Raw genomic sequence first — 18682 nt, forward strand, 5'->3', positions numbered from 1 at the left:
ATTGCAAAACTATGTAGTCAATTGAACAAGTAAAATAATATGATGAATAATGTAAAAGATGGAAGGATATGGAGTGATTTCGGGCTACTCCTTGGCTGTAAAATTGATGGTGAATGATTTTGAGGCTTGTTTCTTGTGTCTTCTCCCTTCCCTAGCTGCCACAAGCTCCAACCCTAAGCCGAAAAAAAGTTTTGTGTCTTGTTTTTTGCTGCCCCTGCTGCGATCGCAGGTTCTCCACCCCCCCCCCCCCTCTAGGGTTTTTTTTCTTTTTAAAGTATTATAATATAATAGTAGGCTTGGGCTTTTCCATGATGTAACGGACCGGGCCTTGACTTTTTACTTGAAAACGTATGCGTAAAATGCTCGTAAACTGCTCCAAAAGCTCGGTTTTTCTTCCTTTTAACCCTTAGCCTACAGATAATAAAAACTATTTAAAACCTATCTAAAACAAGTTAAAATACATAAAATGTAATACAATACGTAGATAAAAAGGTGCGGAAAATACGTGTGTTTTACAACACATTAGCCATTATCTATCATATCTATCGGGATAGTAGATTTACTTCTCATTTTTGGAAAAGTTTCCAACAAGCCTTAGGAACTCAATTGAATCTTAGCACTACATATCATCCTCAAACTGATGGGCAGAGTGAAAGAACAATTCAAACGCTTGAAGATATGCTCCTAGCTTGTGTGATTGATCTAGGAGGAAGTTGGGATGATCATCTTCCTTTGATGGAATTCTCGTATAATAATAGTTACCACACGAGTATTCAGGCCGCACCATTTGAAGCATTATATGGACGGAAATGTAGAACGGCGGTGTGTTGGTCTGAAACTGGAGATAATCAAATGTCTAGACCTGAGATAGTCCAAGAAACAACGGATATGATATTGCAAATCCATGAACGACTTAAAACGGCTAGAGATCCACAAAAGAATTATGCTGATGTTCGCCGTAAGCCATTAGAATTTCAAGTAGGCGATAAAGTCTTGTTAAAGGTGTCACCCTGAAAGTTCGCGTTTTGTGGGACCATTTGAAGTGTTAGAACGAATTGGTACTGTAGCTTAATGCTTACATTTTCCAGAAGAAATAAAAGGCATACATGATGTGTTTCATGTATCTAATTTACGCAAATTTTTGGCTGTTGAAACTTTAGCTATGCCTTTAAAGGATGTTGAAATCAATGAGAATCTAAAATTTGTAGAACAACCTCTACAAGTTGAAGATTCCCAAGTAAAGAGACATAAACGACGAAAGCTGAAGTTAGTCAAAATAAGGTGGAACTCCCGAAGAGGACGAGAATTTACTTGGGAGTTAGAATCAAAAATGAGAAAGAAATATCCACATCTGTTTTAACGAATCTCGAGGACGAGATTTATGCCAAGGTGGGGAGGATGTAACACCCATAAAAATTTTGGTTCAAATTTGACAAGTTTATAAATTTGAAGAACTAAAAATTATTCATGAGATAAGTAATGGGAAAAGTATGATAAAGAAAAGAAGGAATTTTATGATAAGGTAATACATAAGGAAAACTCCATCCCACATGGAAAGTGGAAAGAGTTGGAAGCACTTTATAAGAAAGGAATTGTCCATGGTAATGTTCTTGTATGGCTAACCACTCTCACTAGTCCAAGCGGAAGGTGCGAAGCACCTGACGCGCACACGCACGGACACGAACACGGATTAGGACACGGAATCGGGCGATGGGCGAAATGCGGCGTTTTGATGGCGCACTTTGCACTTCGCACGCTCGCATCGCCGCAAGCTGCATAACGGCCGCTTTAGTAATTTTGAACTATAATCAAGATCAGACAAGCTACCAAAGACCATGGACTGAAAATGAAAATTTAGCACCTTCACGATACACGAAGCATATTCGCGATACACGTAAATGCAGGAAGTAACTTCATCCGGTGCTGACAAGTGGCACGTCTAGTGGTTGACTCAGAACAGCTATTGAGCAACTTCGCGATACGCGAAGGATTATAATAATAATTGCGGCTACATTTGTCCTTCATGATACGCGAAGCAACTTCACGATACGCGAAGATGCACAGATTTTTACCTATAAATAGCCGGCCATGGGATGAAGTCCCCATCACATCACACACACTTTACCTCAGTTTTCATGCCAAAATCCCGTCATTCCCGATACGCTCATTGTATAGAAGTACATGCAAGTAGGAGCGCTGCCCACATGAAGTTTAAGCATTTCATAGATAAGCCATACAAGGTAGGGGTTCTGCCCGATTATTTTATTATATATGGCTTAGACCCTAGTCGGGGGTTTAGTCTATACCTTGATCAAATAATAAGTGAAATATAGCTTTCATAAGATAAGGTTATGAATAAAATATTATTCTTTATTATAAAGATATATCTTATGGATGAAGAAATGAAATATATATACGTTTCTTCATGATAAAGAAACGTAGTATATAAATGTTTTATGAAATGAAATGAATATCAAGTTAAAGGTTATGCAAATAGACTTAAGGTCTAAAGCTAGATCAGAGATCTAGTTATTATAGAATGTTATTTACGTACTATAGGTCAGAGATAAAGATCAGACATCTGCTGGTGAGAAATCTTGAAATCAACAAAAGCTGAATACGTCCAAACCTTTTTATAGTGTGAAATGTTTTATGACGTGAATACGTCTATGTACTGTATATTTTGAAAAGATATTTACTCTTTAAAACTATAGACTGTTATCCATATTTAAAAGAGTTATGGAAATACTTGCATGAGGGTTGGTTCAAATCCTCTAAAACATTTTGATACAAGGTTGTACTAAACACTCAGGTTAAATACACATGTGTCTGGATCCTTACATATATGTACTGTAGTGGGCACACTACAGACATACTGACCATGAGGCAAGTGACTGCCTCTAGGGCGAGTGAAGTCCGATTATGTGGTTTGTGCGTATGTTAGTTCTGATGAGATGGGATTGAGACCCACTTAGTCATTGAACACTATTGGTGTTGTGTCATTACGAATTATGAAAATGTTTTATTGAGTTAGCGTATTCACCAGCATATAGCTGACGTATTTTCAAACTGTTTTCAGGTAATCAAGAGTAAGGATGTGATAGTGCAGATAGAAGATCACTAGGCATAAAATGCAGCTGGTGGCTCAGCTAATTTTGTAATATAGCATATATATTAAACTTATATTTAAACAAGTAATTTTATTAAACAATCAAGGGTATTTAATTTCCTATGCTATGAAAGTAAATATTTTAAATTAACATTTTCCGCTGCAAACTTTGATAAATTGACAAAAGTGGTACCAACTGTGAGTCACATGCCTAGGCCCGAAGGCGGGGTGTGACAATTTCATATCGAGATAGTTATTCCACCTCTCTTCTTTGGTGAGTTGTGTATGAAGCTTTAGATCCCGAATAGATCTTATCACGGTTTGCCATCCTCTAATAGATGACGGGTGGATTGTAGAGCCACCCTTTAGTGTAGTAATTCTAATTCAAATGTGTTTGTTTATGTGTAATTTCGAGGATTTGGATTACTACACAATGTTGTGTGGTTGCAGGTACGAGTGTCGATAAAAGGGAGTTTGAATGAGCTAAGATAGAAAGGAGTAAGAAAGGCGAGACGGAAAGCTAGAAATCAAGAATTAAAGATAAAAGGATGAAAACGGTGCTACCTTAGCCACTGTAAGCTACGGTGGGGTGTTTTTGGCGTAACATGCTACCATAAACAGAAGATTCCTGGCGTAATGATTTTAAATCCACCATAAGCTACAGTGGCCACCGTAGCTTACGGTGGTCCCTGCGCGCTGGTGACGGTTACAACTCGCAAAAGATGTTATAAATGCCTTTTGACATGCTTTTCATTCCATCCCGTTCTAGACAATTGTTTTGGGTGATTTGGGTGCTTGAGAACAAGTTTTTGGGTGTTTCTAATTGAATATTAAAACTATAATCTTTGATTGCTTTGTATTAAACATTGAATCGATGATGCTAACCATGTGTGGCTAATCTTTTGGTATTTCTCTTGAGATGTAAGGTTAATTACAAGACACTTTATGTTATTTGTTCGTGAATTTGGATTGATTGTCTAATTGTTTATGTTAGTATGATCATGATGTTTATGTGATTGTTTGAAGCTTGTCTATATCGTTTAAACCTAGTTTTGAACCACGCGTTCTTGGTGTCATTGACAATTGAGACTTAGTGGAAAGAATTAGGGTTAATAGTATTAATTGATTGTTAAGTAACGACCTCGCGTTCTAGGAATCCAAGTACTTAGTTCTTGATTAATCACAAACAATTGCATTTACACAAAACCAAGATAGTATGGGTTATCCATTGAATACTAACATAAGTGTTGAGTAATAACCGGAACCCCGAGAGGAATGCTTGTTTAATCAATCGTGTATAATTTTCATGTAGTTTAATTAGTTTCTAAATCCAAATCAAAATCAACTTGAAGATTACTTTTTGTCATTTATTTTTATATTAGTTTAATTGTTAAGCTACTTTATTAACACATTTTCCACAAACTCCTTGTGTTCGATACCCGTTTGCCACTATATATTTAGTTGTTTTGGGTATAAATTTGAGTGAGTCTTCGACCTCGTGTCACATTTTGGCGTCGTTGCCGGGGAGTAGTGCACAACTGTGTTACTTTTGTAGTTTTTGTTTAATAGCTATTGTCAGTTTTACGCGGGTTGTGTTAGTGTGCAGGTATTTACATGTATATGCATACGCGAAGCTCTCGGTCTTCATCACCGTTAGCTTTTGATCCTGAAATCGAATGAACTTTTCGTCAGAATCGGATTCTTCAAAGGGAGAATACGATTATTGGGTCACCAAGCACACAAAGCCAAACAACCGACACAACAATCATGACTTCAAGTCAATATTTACCACCAATGCCGCCACCCATCAATCCAGAAAACCCACCATCCACTAAACCCAATACCACTACAAGTCCTACGAGTGAGCCTACCTCAACCGTGTTTAGTTTTCAACCACCATCTAACCTTCTACCTTTAAATAACTTCATGCCTATTCAAGGACAATCATCAAACTCACCACAACAATCACCTTTCCAATCTCACAAAATCCACTTTATAATCAGCCATATACACTACCGCAAGACCCACCCGTAATCCATACTTCACCGGGTCTTAGATCGGGCCCGCATCTGTTTGGTGGGCCACGTTATGGTGATAACAATGAAGTGTATGAAGAGTATGAAGAGGGATATTTAAGTGGAGTTGATGGTAATCAATTGAGGATTCAAGGGCGATTTAGGTATGTACCCGAACAATAACCGTAGCAGACTTTGCAACAATGGGGTGGACTGCATGTCAATCAAGAACAACTGCAACAATCACAACCATTGCAACAAATTCATCAAAAACCTCAATATCAACAACCAAATCCCCAACCACAATTTCAACAATATGCATAACCGAGGCCCGTGTACCGGAAAATGGGCCAACCGAGAGTACCATTGGCGGTACCAAGAAGACATGCAACAGAGATGGTTAGGGTAACTGAAGCTCATTTTAGACCGATCATTACCAATAACCCATCTCTGGTGGTTATTCCTCAAAATCAACAAAGAAGAACATCTGAGGTTAGAACCGATGCACTCCAAAGTTTACCAAAGTATAAAGGTCTAGCAACGGAAGAACCTTATTTTCACTTGGAGGCATATGATTCTATTTGCAACACGATCGGGGGTCAAGATTTTTCACCGGATGAGGTTTAGTTGGTTTTTTTTCAATTTTTGTTAGAAGATAAGGCGAAGAGATGGTTTTACACATTGCCTTCTGCATCAATTTAAACCTGGGCCGAGATGCAACAAAGGTTCTTGGAAGAATTTTACACGGCTCAAAAGACCAATGATGCAAGACGAAGTTTGAGAAGTTTCCAACAACATTCGGGTGAGATGTTTCATGAATCATTCGAGCAGTTCAACATGATGATAAAGAATTGTCCTCACTATGGTATTGCTCTTTGGGAGTTGTTGAACGCTTTTCATGAGGGGTTGAACACGGAAGATGAGAAGGATTTAATGTCAATCATAAATGGTACATTTGGTACCAATTATGAACAAGATGATTGGGAATTCTTGGAGCAAATGTCGGTCACATCAAAGAGAAAGGCTCAAACTGCAAGAAGAGCAATGCCAGCTATTACAAGACCACAAGTGTGTGCTGTTAACAATGAAACACTTCAATTTTCTAAGCAAGTGTATGATGTGTGCATGAGTTGTAACAGGTTGGGACATGCTAGTGATATCTTTCCAGGTGTGGAAGGGCAAGTTGAACGAGTGAGTGCAATTCTTAAAGGTGACCTCCCACCCCGGGTTGAGAAATCATAACATGAACTCAAACACCTATCACTCCGGGTTGAGAAATCATCCAAATTTTCGATATGGCAATCAATCAAGTCAACCCAATCCAATTTTCCAAGGGACTTCTCAACCCCACTTTATTCCTCTTCAACAATACTTCAATCAAGGAAATGCTCAAAGTGGGAATAACCAAGGAAATCAAGGTCAATTTCAGCAACCAGGTGGTAGTCGAAGTGGGTCTTCAAGTCAAAGTTCATCAAGTGGGAATTAAGTGATGGACATGTTAAAGATGATGCAGCAAGAGATGCAGAAGTTGAATCAGTTGGATGAAGCTTGTGTACAAAAGGATTAAATTTGTGACAAGGCCATTCAATCATTAACAACTCAAATGGGCCAACTTGCAACAGAGGTATCCAACTTAAAGAAGAACAAAGGTCAACTCCCGAGTGACACCAAGGTAAACCCAACTCATAATACTTCTCACAATGTGCCGATTAATCAGGTAAGTGTTTTAAGAAGTGGTAAGGAGTTTAAAATCCACACCGCACCGGAATTAGTCGAAGGTGTGGTAGAGGATGTGACGGGGTTGAAAGTGAAGATGAACAATCTTCACCCATTCAACCCCCTAAACCATTCACGTATTCAAACAAAGATTCGGGTCAAAATGAACTTTTAAACGATAAAAGCGAGGAAGTGGAAGAGGTTCCAATTCCATTTCCTTCAGCTTTGATCGATTTGGGTAAGAAAAACATGATTTTAAAACGGGGTCCTCAAAAGGAGGAGATGTGGGAGGTGTTCAAATAGGTTAAAGTCAATCTTCCTTTACTTGAGGCAATAAAACAAGTACCCGCTTACGCAAAGTTTTCAAAAGAATTGTGTACTAAAAAAGATAACAAAAAGTTCCTAAACGAGTTCATTTAACTGAACGAGTGAGTGCAATTCTTAAAGGTGACCTCCCACCTAAGCTTCAAGACCCGGGAGTGCCTTTGATTAACATTCAAGTGGGTGACTTTCAAATGTCACAAGCGCTATTGGATCTTGGAGCGGGTGTGAGTATCCTACCGGGGAGTTTGCATGACCAATATGATTTTGGTCCACTTAAACGAGTTGAGACCACAGCTGTATTGGCTGATTTGTCTCACAAACTTCCTCGGAGGACTGTGCGAGATGTTACGGTAAAAGTAGAGGAATTTTATTATCCTGTTGACTTTCTGGTTTTGGATTACTCGTCGGTTGACCCAACACAACAACAAAACGTTATATTGGGTCGGCCATTTTTAAACACTGCTCATGCTATTATTGATTGCCGGTATGGTACAATTGATATGGCCTTTGGAAATAGAAAAATGTGTTTAAATGTGTTTACTAATATTTCTAATTCATTGGCTAGTGAAGAATGTTTTATGGAAAATATTATAGATGGGTGTATACCACACGAGTATGAGGAAGGTATGTTGGATGTTTGTATTTGTGATAATTCTGAACAGGTTCATATTTGTGCATTGGGTTTGGAGGAAATGAAGCAAGATGCATTGGCATTGCAAGAAAGAAGACCACCGTGGACTCATCAGGTTGAAAGTCTGCCAACAGAAATTAATTCAGATACTAAACCTTCATTGATTTGTCCTCCGAAGATGGATTTGAAATAATTGCCAAGTCATCTCAAATATGCGTTTTTGTAAGGCCCCGAACCCCAAGAACCCCACAGTTGGTAATCATTCAAAACACTTGTAAAAATATTTAAACTTAAAAATGATTCATTTTATTAAAATAACCAATTCAGAGTATAATTCAGCGGAAAACATAAGTAATAAAATAAGTTCCCAAAATCCCGGGAATATTGCCCAAAACCAATTTAATTATATTTTATAAAACTTTTTAAAATAAAATGTTCAATAATAAAATCTTCCATCCACGTATGCCCTTCACCGTCCAAGTAGCTTCGTGCACGTCCAAGCGATAAGGCATCCTCCTCCTAACCTGAATCTCACACTAACATGCACACAAAGTCAGCTTGAGCTGAGTGAGTTCAAGTTTTAATAAATAACATCAATAATAATAATCATAATAGTCATCCCAAGAGTTTTAAAATAAAAGGGATAAAACAGTTAGGCCAAATAAACGGGATAAAACAGTTAGGCCATCATCAACAATAAGTAATCATCCTTATATATATATATATATATATATAAACATCCTTATAATTATATACCTACATATATATCATCCAAGTAATAACATCAGGGTCGAGCAAACGTATAACCCAAACACGTAACATCAGGGTCGAGCAAACGTACAACCCAAACACGTAACATCAACGCATGCAAACACAAAGTAGGCATACGCAACATCAGTAGTCCAAACAACTACAACATCGCCAAATATAGGCCAAGCAATAATGTGTGTATATATATATATAACATCCCAAGGCCTACCATAACTAGCAAGCCTATATAAAATCGTTTAAAACATTTCATCAAGTAAGAAAATACTTAGGTGTGCATGCTAGCCCAAAATTTAAAAAGAGTTAAAAGGGGGCACCATGAACTCACCTGAAATCAATCGAACACCTGCAACGAGCTAGGAAATCCGTAAGTGCACAATCACAAGCAAGGGCCTGTAAATTATACACTACTAAACTAGACCGTAAGAACACTCTTGCCTAATGGGCCGTTCAAGCCCAACACTTTGGCCCAAGGCCCAACAACTTGGCCCAAGGCCCAATACATTGGCCAAAGGCCCAACACTTGGCCCAAGGCCCAACACGTTGGCCCAAGGCCCAACCCATACCCAATTACTTTACCTCAGCCCCTAAACCCTTTCAACTAACCAAATCCACCGGTTAAGCCTAAAACGAACTTATCGATTAATAACGAGTAAAACGTGTAGATTTTAGCATGCGAAGATGCATTTAATTACCTAGGATAACCTTTGAAATAAATTATTAAATATTTACCAGACTTTAATAAATGTCTTAGATTTAAAAAAATATTTTTATTATGTTTTTCTACTGGACACAAAAATAATAAAAATTACTCCAACACAGCAAGGTACGTGCAGCTATTTAAGTGCGCAACAAAATAGTTTTATTTTTATAAAATTCATTACCGAACCAAATTAAACGATTCCAATTGGGTTTGGTTCCTAACTCAAAATACTAACTTCCAGAAGTGGAACAAACTAATTTGGACCTATCGAAAAAAGGTTAGGACGTCGAGAAGACAGACCAGAATCCCTCATCCCGCATCAGCTTTGACACTCGATTTTATAAATTCATAAAAACCATTCAAATCTCGTCCAAAAATTACGTATTATACCTTTCTGGAAACTAGACTCAAATTATAACATCAGGGAAAGAAGAATAGATCAAAAACAATGGATTAACATCGCGTTAAAGACCCTACAATAAACGTATACGAATCTGTCAGCAAACTGTTATCATCAAAACTCAATCTTAACGACCAATAAGCGCGTTAATATGATCAATTAAGGGGTAAAAGACATGGGGAATCATAAAACCGACCTTGAATTGAAGTTTTTATGGTTGAAACACAGCTGCACAGAAGAAAATCGCCAGGGGGGGCTGTTCTTCAGCCGATCGCAGCTGGTAGGAGTTAGGGTTAGGGTTTGTTTTGTTTTATGATATAAAAACAAAAGTTACATCCAAGTCCCTCCAAATTGAAGAATAAGGCATTATGGAAGAAAAGTTAAACGGTTTAACGTACCGAGATGACGTAAAGGCTTCCGAGACACGTCGGATAAATCCCGAGAATTATACATACTTTACAAGCCTTAATCTCTTGAACCGAAATTAACGGGCGTTACAGTTTTTGGGAGAAGGGGAGACATTTCCGGTTATCATTGCCTCTAATTTGAATGAGGCTCAAGAAGAGGGGTTGTTGAAGGTTTTGAAAGCTCACAAGGCGGAGATTGGGTGAACTATAGCCGATTTCGAGGGTATTAGTCCATCTATAGTCATGCACAAAATCATCACCACGGATGATGCAAAGCCTACTCGGGAAACTCAAAGAAGGTTGAATCCAAACTTGCAAGAGGTTGTGAAAAAGGAAGTCATCAAGTGGTTGGATGTGGGAATTATTTATCCCATTTCAGACAGTGCTTGGGTAAGTCCAACACAGGTAGTCCCAAAGAAAACCGGCATCCAGGTAATTAAAGATGAAAGTGGTAAACAAATCGCCACCCGATCGGTCACCGGGTGGCGAGTGTGCATCAATTATAGGAAGTTAAATGCGGCTACTTCAAAAAACCATTTTTCATTACCTTTTATTGACCAAATTATTGAAAAATCATCGGGTCAAAATTTTTATTGTTTTTTGGATGGGTATTCGGGATATAATCAAATTGCAATTCACCCGGATGACCAACACAAAACCACGTTCACATGTCCATATGGTACTTTTGCCTTTAGAAGAATGCCATTAGGATTGTGTAATGCCCCGGTCACATTTCAACGATGTATGAGTATTTTATCAAACATGGTTGGGGATTCACTTGAGGTATTTATGGATGATTTTTCTATTTTTGGGTCAACTTTTGAAAGATGTCTTGCTGAATTGGAAAAAGTTTTAAAACGTTGTGTTGAGACAAATTTGGTTTTAAGTTGGGAGAAAAGTCATTTCATGGTACAAGAGGGTAGAGTGTTGGGTCATGTAGTTTCGAGTTGGGGAATGGTGGTGGATAAAGCAACAAACTAAGGTTATTACTTCATTACAACTGTCGAAAAATGTAAAAGGGGTAAGGTCATTTTTGGGGCATGTCGGATTTTACCGGCGGTTTATTAATGGTTTTAGTGTGATTACTAAACCTTTATGCAATTTGTTATTAAAAGATGCTGCATTTGATTTTACTAATTAGTATTTGCAAGAGTTTGATGTTTTGAAGGAAAAATTAGTGCAAGCACCGATTTTGCAACCGCCGGATTGGACGAAATCGTTTGAAATTATGTGTGATGCTAGTGACACCACGATTGGAGAAAATTTGGGTCAAAGAATTGATAAGAAGCTGGTGGTGATTTACTATGCAAGCAAAACGTTATCCGAGGCACATTTGAACTATACCACTACCGAAAAAGAATTACTTGCGTAGTGTATGCCTTAGATAAGTTTCGATCATACATATGGGAAAGTAAGGTTGTGGTCTATTCGGATCATAGTGCAAATCCCCGGTTTATTCATTAGGTCTTATTGTTACAAGAGTTCGATTTAGAGATCCGAGATAAAAAGGGGTGTGAAAATGTGGTGGCGGACCACTTATCGAGGATTCCTTTGGAAGGTGTTGATGATTCACATGAAATCAACGAGAGATTTCTGGATGAACAGTTGTTAGCCGTTTTGTGACATTTGAGCCAAAACAAGGTACGCCTCAGTACGTATTTACCGATTAAGCAAATAAACGCTTTTTGCATAACAAACGAACGATTAACCGAACGGGTCGGGTTATGACCCAGATATCTCGGGGGGCCATCTATGAGTGATATACATTTAATACAAGCTAAGACATTAGAAATATGGTCTTAGTTTGATAGCAAACAAGTTAAACGAAAACATGCTCGTTTAACTACCCGCTATAGATTTAAACGCGAAAGATAGTTACAAACCAAGCATTGAATCATCCGTTAAGCCTAAAAAGACTTACCAAACACTTATTTGAAATTTTTTAAGCAATCCATGAAAATATTTTTGATTTTTACAAACATATAGTATGTTTTTATAATTTTACACAAAACTAGCCGAAAAACACTCGTTTTCGCGCTGTTTAACGCACCCGATAAGTTTTTCGCGCCAAAAACCGAACCCGAACTAAATATGGACCGGGCTTTTCGTATTTGGGCTTGAGAAATCAGAAACTTGGGCCAAAATGGGCCCAAAAAGGGGCCCATGGACTCCGGCCGCAGCCGCCACCCCACCCCCCCCTCATTTTCTTTTCACATATAAACTAGATCCAAGCCATTTTCAACATCATTTCTTGAAAACTCTGGACACAACTTCTGCTCCAGCCAGAAAAACTTCAAACCCTAAGGTGAGGGGCTTAAATAAGTAGCTTTTATACTTGTTTAAACTTGTTTAATACCATAAAAACATGTCTTGATTACTAAAAATCATTCCTAACCGTGTAAAAATCCTAAAAATGGTCCATAAACATGTTTTGATCATACACATGGTAAGGAACCTGTTTTGATAGTTTTTTTTGGCCATAAACACGGATTAAAGGGTTGAACCAGCGTTTTTACGGTTTAAAAGTTCGTTTTTCTGCACTAGCCGAAACCCTAAGTTAAGGGCTGTTTTGTTGATGAAAAATTTCTTGGTTTGTGATATAGGACTTGTACCTAGCTTGCTTAGAAGCACAAGAACCTGAAAACTTGATTAAAAGGTCGGAAACGAGCCAAACCCGCTAAGGTAATGCCGAAACACACGCTTACGGGCTATTTAGGTTAAGGTTGTGATGTGCATATTGTTAGGCCTTGAAATTTGGCAGGGACATCAGGGACCATGTCATTGAGTCCCTGTTCAAATTTGGTAATTTTTCGAACATCCGAGAATATTTGGCGAAATTATTACCAAATTGAGACGTTTATTTGGGAAAAATAGCTAAAATACTTCAAAAATTATGAAATTTTTCTGAGAACTCGGATTTGATGTATTTTGATCACATATGAATTTTAGAATCATTTGAAGAAGTTTAAAGGTGTTTTGTTTATTTGCGTTCGTGTGAATTTTTATAGATGAATTTGGGCCGAAAAGAATAATGCACGACCTTTTTAAATTCTGAAATTGATACAGGTTGTTTTGGGACATGATTTGAGTATTCAGGAATTTTTGTGGAATTTTTGGAAATTGTTTGGGGTAAACGGACGATTTTCAGGCAAAATATTGCTGATAAAATGAATTTTTATAAATTAATAAATCAGTAAATAAATTCCAAAAATAATTTTATAAAAATCTAAATATTTTAATTGATAAGTGGTTAAATTTTCATAATTTAATGATTAACGGTTAATTAATTATGCTAATCTAAATATTAAACAAATTCAGTTTTTATAACAACCGGCAAGTTCGCAACTAGTGAACCTGCGGGAATATCAAAACACCAAGAATGATCAAAAATCATATTTTTGGACTAATTAAGTAAAAATGAACTTTTCTATGAGATACCTGGACAATCCGGGTGGATTGTGCGCGTTTCTTCTCAAATCAAACTGAATAAACGGAAACGGGCCCCGTGGCTAATCCGGGACCCCAGTATGTGATCTTTCTTTATAACTTAATCATTTTATTAACCAATACATTTACCCAAGCTTATTTTCCCATAACTGTTTTCTGAACGCGTAAACGAACAACTTGGCCCAGTTGGGAAAACGGGAGTCTGAGCCAAGTTCGGTTTTAAGTATTAGACATTGAACAACATCACAACCTAAGCATATTGCCACTTTCTGGGCGTTCCAGCTACACCCAGATTAGTTATACAGCCCAGTTTAGTATTGAGATTATAATAATATTAAAATATTAATATTATTACAATATTGATTATAGGAACTACTAATCGCGGACCAAACAAACCACGAACTGATACAGTACTGATTATCTACTAAACCGTGAGTTTCATGACCCCACTTTTAAACTGTTTTACGAACTTTTGGGGTGAAAAGCATGTTTGCTTGTATCTCTATACATACCTGAAACATGTACTGATGTGAATTATCTAAGTGCTAACACACGAAAGTCCCCACGATCACAGTGATTAACTTCGAGCCGGTGGCTTGTGAATAGTACTATTGGTTTGACAAACCCAGGCGGGGCCAGCACGGTTGCTGAGACATTATCCCGTTTGCACATGTCCATATTTTTTACGAACCGGCTATGTAGTGTTAGACATAGCTACCGGGGCATGTTGTGGGCGGAAAGGGGCCACAGTGGTTGATTGAGCATGGGAAATAGAGGCACGCAGCACGAACAGTCCAGGCTTCACTGTAGCTTAGCATAATTACATCACATACATCATTTACATATATCACATACATCATTTACATACATCACATACATCATTTACATACATACATACTTATTTCATGATTACAAATGTTGACTTGTGAATACTCATTACTGTTTTCTTGAAACTCGTGAAACTCACCAACTCTAGTAGTTGACCCGTTTTAAACTGCTTTTCAGGTGTACCTAAATCGGAATGATTTGGTGATCTGTTATTTGCCCAAGGTGCGCGGTTGATGCTATGTGAATAGAGGCAAGGGTGTTAGTAGTAAGAACGTATAGTTAACGAACCAGTTTTGTTTGTATCGCCTAGGCTTTAAAAACAATGATAGAACAAAGAAATGTAATATATTGTAAATTAGTTTGTAATGTTTCTTTATAAACAATGTGTTAATACCAGAGGTGTCTGTTACATTCCCGTTTTACGCTTCCGCATTATGCTAGTCGGGGTGTGACACGTTTCCACTACACCATGGTATGCACATTTCGTGTAAGGCCCCGATCCCGGTAACCCTACTTTGGTGTTTGATTTACTCATAAACACAGTTCTAAAATCAGAGTAAATTAAAAACTTCGCGGAATAATTAAAAACTTCAACATCACATTACAAAACATTCATTCTTGTCTTAACATACAAATTGTCTTTTCATAAATAATTAATTAAAACAGTCATAACACTTCATCATGGATGCCAGTCTCTTCAGTCCATGCCCTGTGTCCTTCCTTAAGCCAGCTGCCTCAACCTATTTGCCTGCGTGCATACTAAAAGTCAGCTACGCTGAGTGAGTTCTAGTTAATCAATTAACATACAATACATTCATACCCTTACTCGTATGCGTCCGAAGATACGTATTCATACCTTAGTTTTCTATTACTCCTTTCATATATACCTTATACACATGCATACGTACTTACACACTTTCTTTCATAAAACCCTATGGTATACCATAAGCTATTCTACATTAAACATCACAGATATTGTAAGGGTCTGTTCCCTATCATCACAGATATTATAAGGGTCTGGTCCCTAACATCACAGATATTATAAGGGTCTGGTCCCTACTGCCTCGAATAACCATACATTTATCATACGTGCATATTTTACCTGTCTCATGTATATAATATATATATATATATAGATGCCCATTCATACTATCATTATACAGTAATAACATCCAATACATAGTCATACACGTATCCTACACTTATCAATTAAGTAAATGTATTAACTATCACATAGGAGTATGCACACAGCCCCGAAAACATTTCAAAGAGAAATGGGGCTAGAACTCACCTGAAGTCGATTTCTCTCGCCGTTAATGGTAATTCCCTTCTTTAGTTGTGCACGGCTAACTGTACAATACATTACGCGTGTCAATTATCTATTACCACTACTTCCTACATCTAAATTTATGAAACCCTCAACTAATGGGGGTCTGGGGGTAGCGCCCCTGGTAGCAGGGTCTAGGGGCGGCAGCCCCTAGCAGGGTCCAAGGGGCAGCGCCCCTGGCTGGGGTTGAGCATGGAAGAATTTCGCTTCGCATGCATGGAAGAATTTCGCTTCGCATGCATGGAATTTCGCTTCGCATGACTTTTTCGCTTCGCATACTTTTTCGCTTCGCATGGAACTTTTTCGCTTCGCATGCTTTTTCGCTTCGCATGGAACTTTTTCGCTTCTCATGCTTTTTCACTTCGCATGGAACTTTTTCGCTTCGCATGCTTTTTCACTTCGCATAGTCATGCGATGCGAAATTATTGATTTCGCTTCGCATGGCTATGCGATGCAAAATTCCTGTCTTTTGTCGTTTTTACCATTTTAAAGTCATCTTCCGACACATTCTGACCCCATGCACCTGACCTAAACCCATATCTCTCATAGTCCAACGCCACCTTTTCACCTTAAAGTGCACCCAAGAGGTTATACCTTACCAAGTTTATATTTTTCTTACATTTTACAACCCGATCTATCATTATATCTGTTTGCATGACGATTCTAACCATAAAACTTAACCATTTAAACCGAAACCAACCTTTTACTTCGGGTTCGAATTCAGATCTAGACAATACGTAGATCTGGACATGATTCTTGTTGCTTGACGATGTTAAACACGAGATTCCACCCTTCTTTGGCTTGGATTTTAAATCCGAGTGCTAGAGAGAGTATGTGTGTGTTTCTTGAGTGTGTGTGTGTGTTTGGATGAGAAAAGAAAAGAAAGGAAGAAGTGGCTGGGTTTATATAAAGGGGGGGTTTCATGGGTCCCACCACCCATTCCCAATTCCTACTCCAAATATTATCCAAATACTTAACACACGACTAACTTAATGACACACAGTTAATAACAAACTTTCTATTATGTATTATTTAACAAAAGTTGGATGTTACATTTCGTCAATTATCGGGCAACGGGTGAGATGCCGAAACATTGGACCAAGAAAAGAAGGCAACAATTTTTATCCCAAGTCAAGCAATATATTTGGGATGAACCCGACTTGTTCAAAATTGGTGCCGATCAAATCATTAAGCGTTGCATTCCCGAATCAGAAGTTCAAGAGATTTTGGCACATGCTCATTCATCGGCTTGTGGCGGTCATTTTAGTGGGCGAAAGACGGGTTACCGATTTCTTACATGTGAGTTTTATTGGCCCACAATTTTTAAAGATGCAAGTGAATATATCCGTCATTGTGTTAATTGTCAAAAGATGGGTGGAATTTCCACACGAGATGAGATGCATTTGCAACCCATATTGGTGCTTGACATTTTTGATGTATGGGGTATTGACTTTATGGGCCCGTTTCCAAATTCTTGTGGGTACTTATATATTTTGGGGGCGGTGGATTATGTTTCAAAGTGGGTTGAGGCCACAGCAACAAGGACGAATGATCACACCGTGGTTTGTAAGTTTGTTCAATCCAATATTTTTGTAAGATTTGGAATTCTGAGAGTGATTATAAGCGATGGTGGAAGGCACTTCAAGAACTTCAATTTTGGAAAATTGTTGAAGCGGTATAATGTGAATCATCGAATTGCTACTCCGTATCACCCGCAAACAAGTGGACAAGTTAAAGTGTCCAACCGACAAATTAAAGAAATATTGATAAAGACGGTGCGGGTTGATAGGAAGGATTGGTCGGTGAAGTTGGATGATGCACTATAGGCGTATCGAATCGCTTACAAAACGCCCATAGGAATGACTCCTTACCGGTGGGTTTATGGGACAGGATGTCATTTGCCTATAGAGTTGGCTTACCGGGCGTTGTGGGCTATTAAGAGTGTAAATATGGATTATAATGAAGCCGGTGAGTTGAGAAAGTTGAAGTTGGCGGAGTTAGAGGAGATACGGGACGAAGTTTATGAATGTGCATCGGCATATAAAGATAAGTTGAAAAAAGTTCATGATGCTAAATTGAGAAAGCGGGTTTTTGAAGAAGGGAAAAAAGTTTGGTTATATAATTCACGGCTTAAGCTTTTTCCCGGAAAGTTGAAAAGCAAATAGATGGGCCCGTATGTTATAACAAGAGTGGGTAAGTTTGGTGAGGTAGAAATTAAAGACTTGCACAATCAAACAAGACAAACTGTGTACGGACACCGACTGAAACCATATTTGGAGGGTAAGGATATTAACGTGTGTGAAGTGGACAAGGTGGGCTACCTGTTGCAGTCGCCTAAGGAAACAACCAATTAAACGGTCCATGTTTGTTGTATAGTGTAGTTTAGTTTTCGTTAAAATTTAGTAATAAAAAATTACCTTGCTCGTTTAGGAGTGCCTCCAACTCAAGTGTGGGAAATTCTTAGGAATTTCTTTACCGTGTTGAGGACAACTCGGGTTTTTCATGGGGGGTAGGGTAATTTTTAGTTTTTGTTTGGTAAATAATTTTATTTTGTTATTATGTTAAAAGAAAAAAAAAATCAGGTGCCACCGTAGCCTACGGTGCCCACCGTAAGCTACAGTGGACCTGAAAATCCTACGGTAGAAATGTTCTGTTTACAGTGCGCTAGGAACCTATCGTAGGCTACGGTAGCCACCATAGCTTACGGTGGCTCTGTAGCAAGAGATACAGGTGCGGCGTAGGTTTTATATAATAATAATAATAAAAGCCGGAAATCTTAAAAATTCACATCCAAATAACACCCTTATCTTCTTCTTCCTTTCATTCATCTCACCATCATCATCCTAACATTCCTCTCTACCAAACCCTAGCCTCACTATCCTAACTTCTTCAATTTTTAACCAAAATCAAAGTTTTTCGGGTTTAACTTGACTAGATTTTTACAAGGAATCACATTCTTTGCTCGGTTTTCATTAATCTTAACTTTTTGAGGTTCGATTTTGGACAT

General features: G+C 38.1%; 1 protein-coding gene across 1 annotated transcript; it reads left to right on the forward strand.

Moving 5' to 3' along the window:
* Positions 1–17534: 17534 nt before the first annotated feature.
* LOC143591519 (uncharacterized) lies at positions 17535–17840 on the forward strand. Its single transcript, XM_077071704.1, has one exon. It carries the CDS (start codon positions 17535–17537, stop codon positions 17838–17840), a length of 306 nt encoding a protein of 101 aa, XP_076927819.1.
* The last annotated feature ends 842 nt before the right edge of the window (positions 17841–18682 follow it).

Source organism: Bidens hawaiensis, unplaced genomic scaffold (genome assembly GCF_021521415.1).
Source record: "Bidens hawaiensis isolate Kalapana, Puna unplaced genomic scaffold, B.hawaiensis_p1.1 tig00039759_1, whole genome shotgun sequence".
In the NCBI taxonomy this organism is placed as follows: Eukaryota; Viridiplantae; Streptophyta; class Magnoliopsida; order Asterales; family Asteraceae; genus Bidens; species Bidens hawaiensis.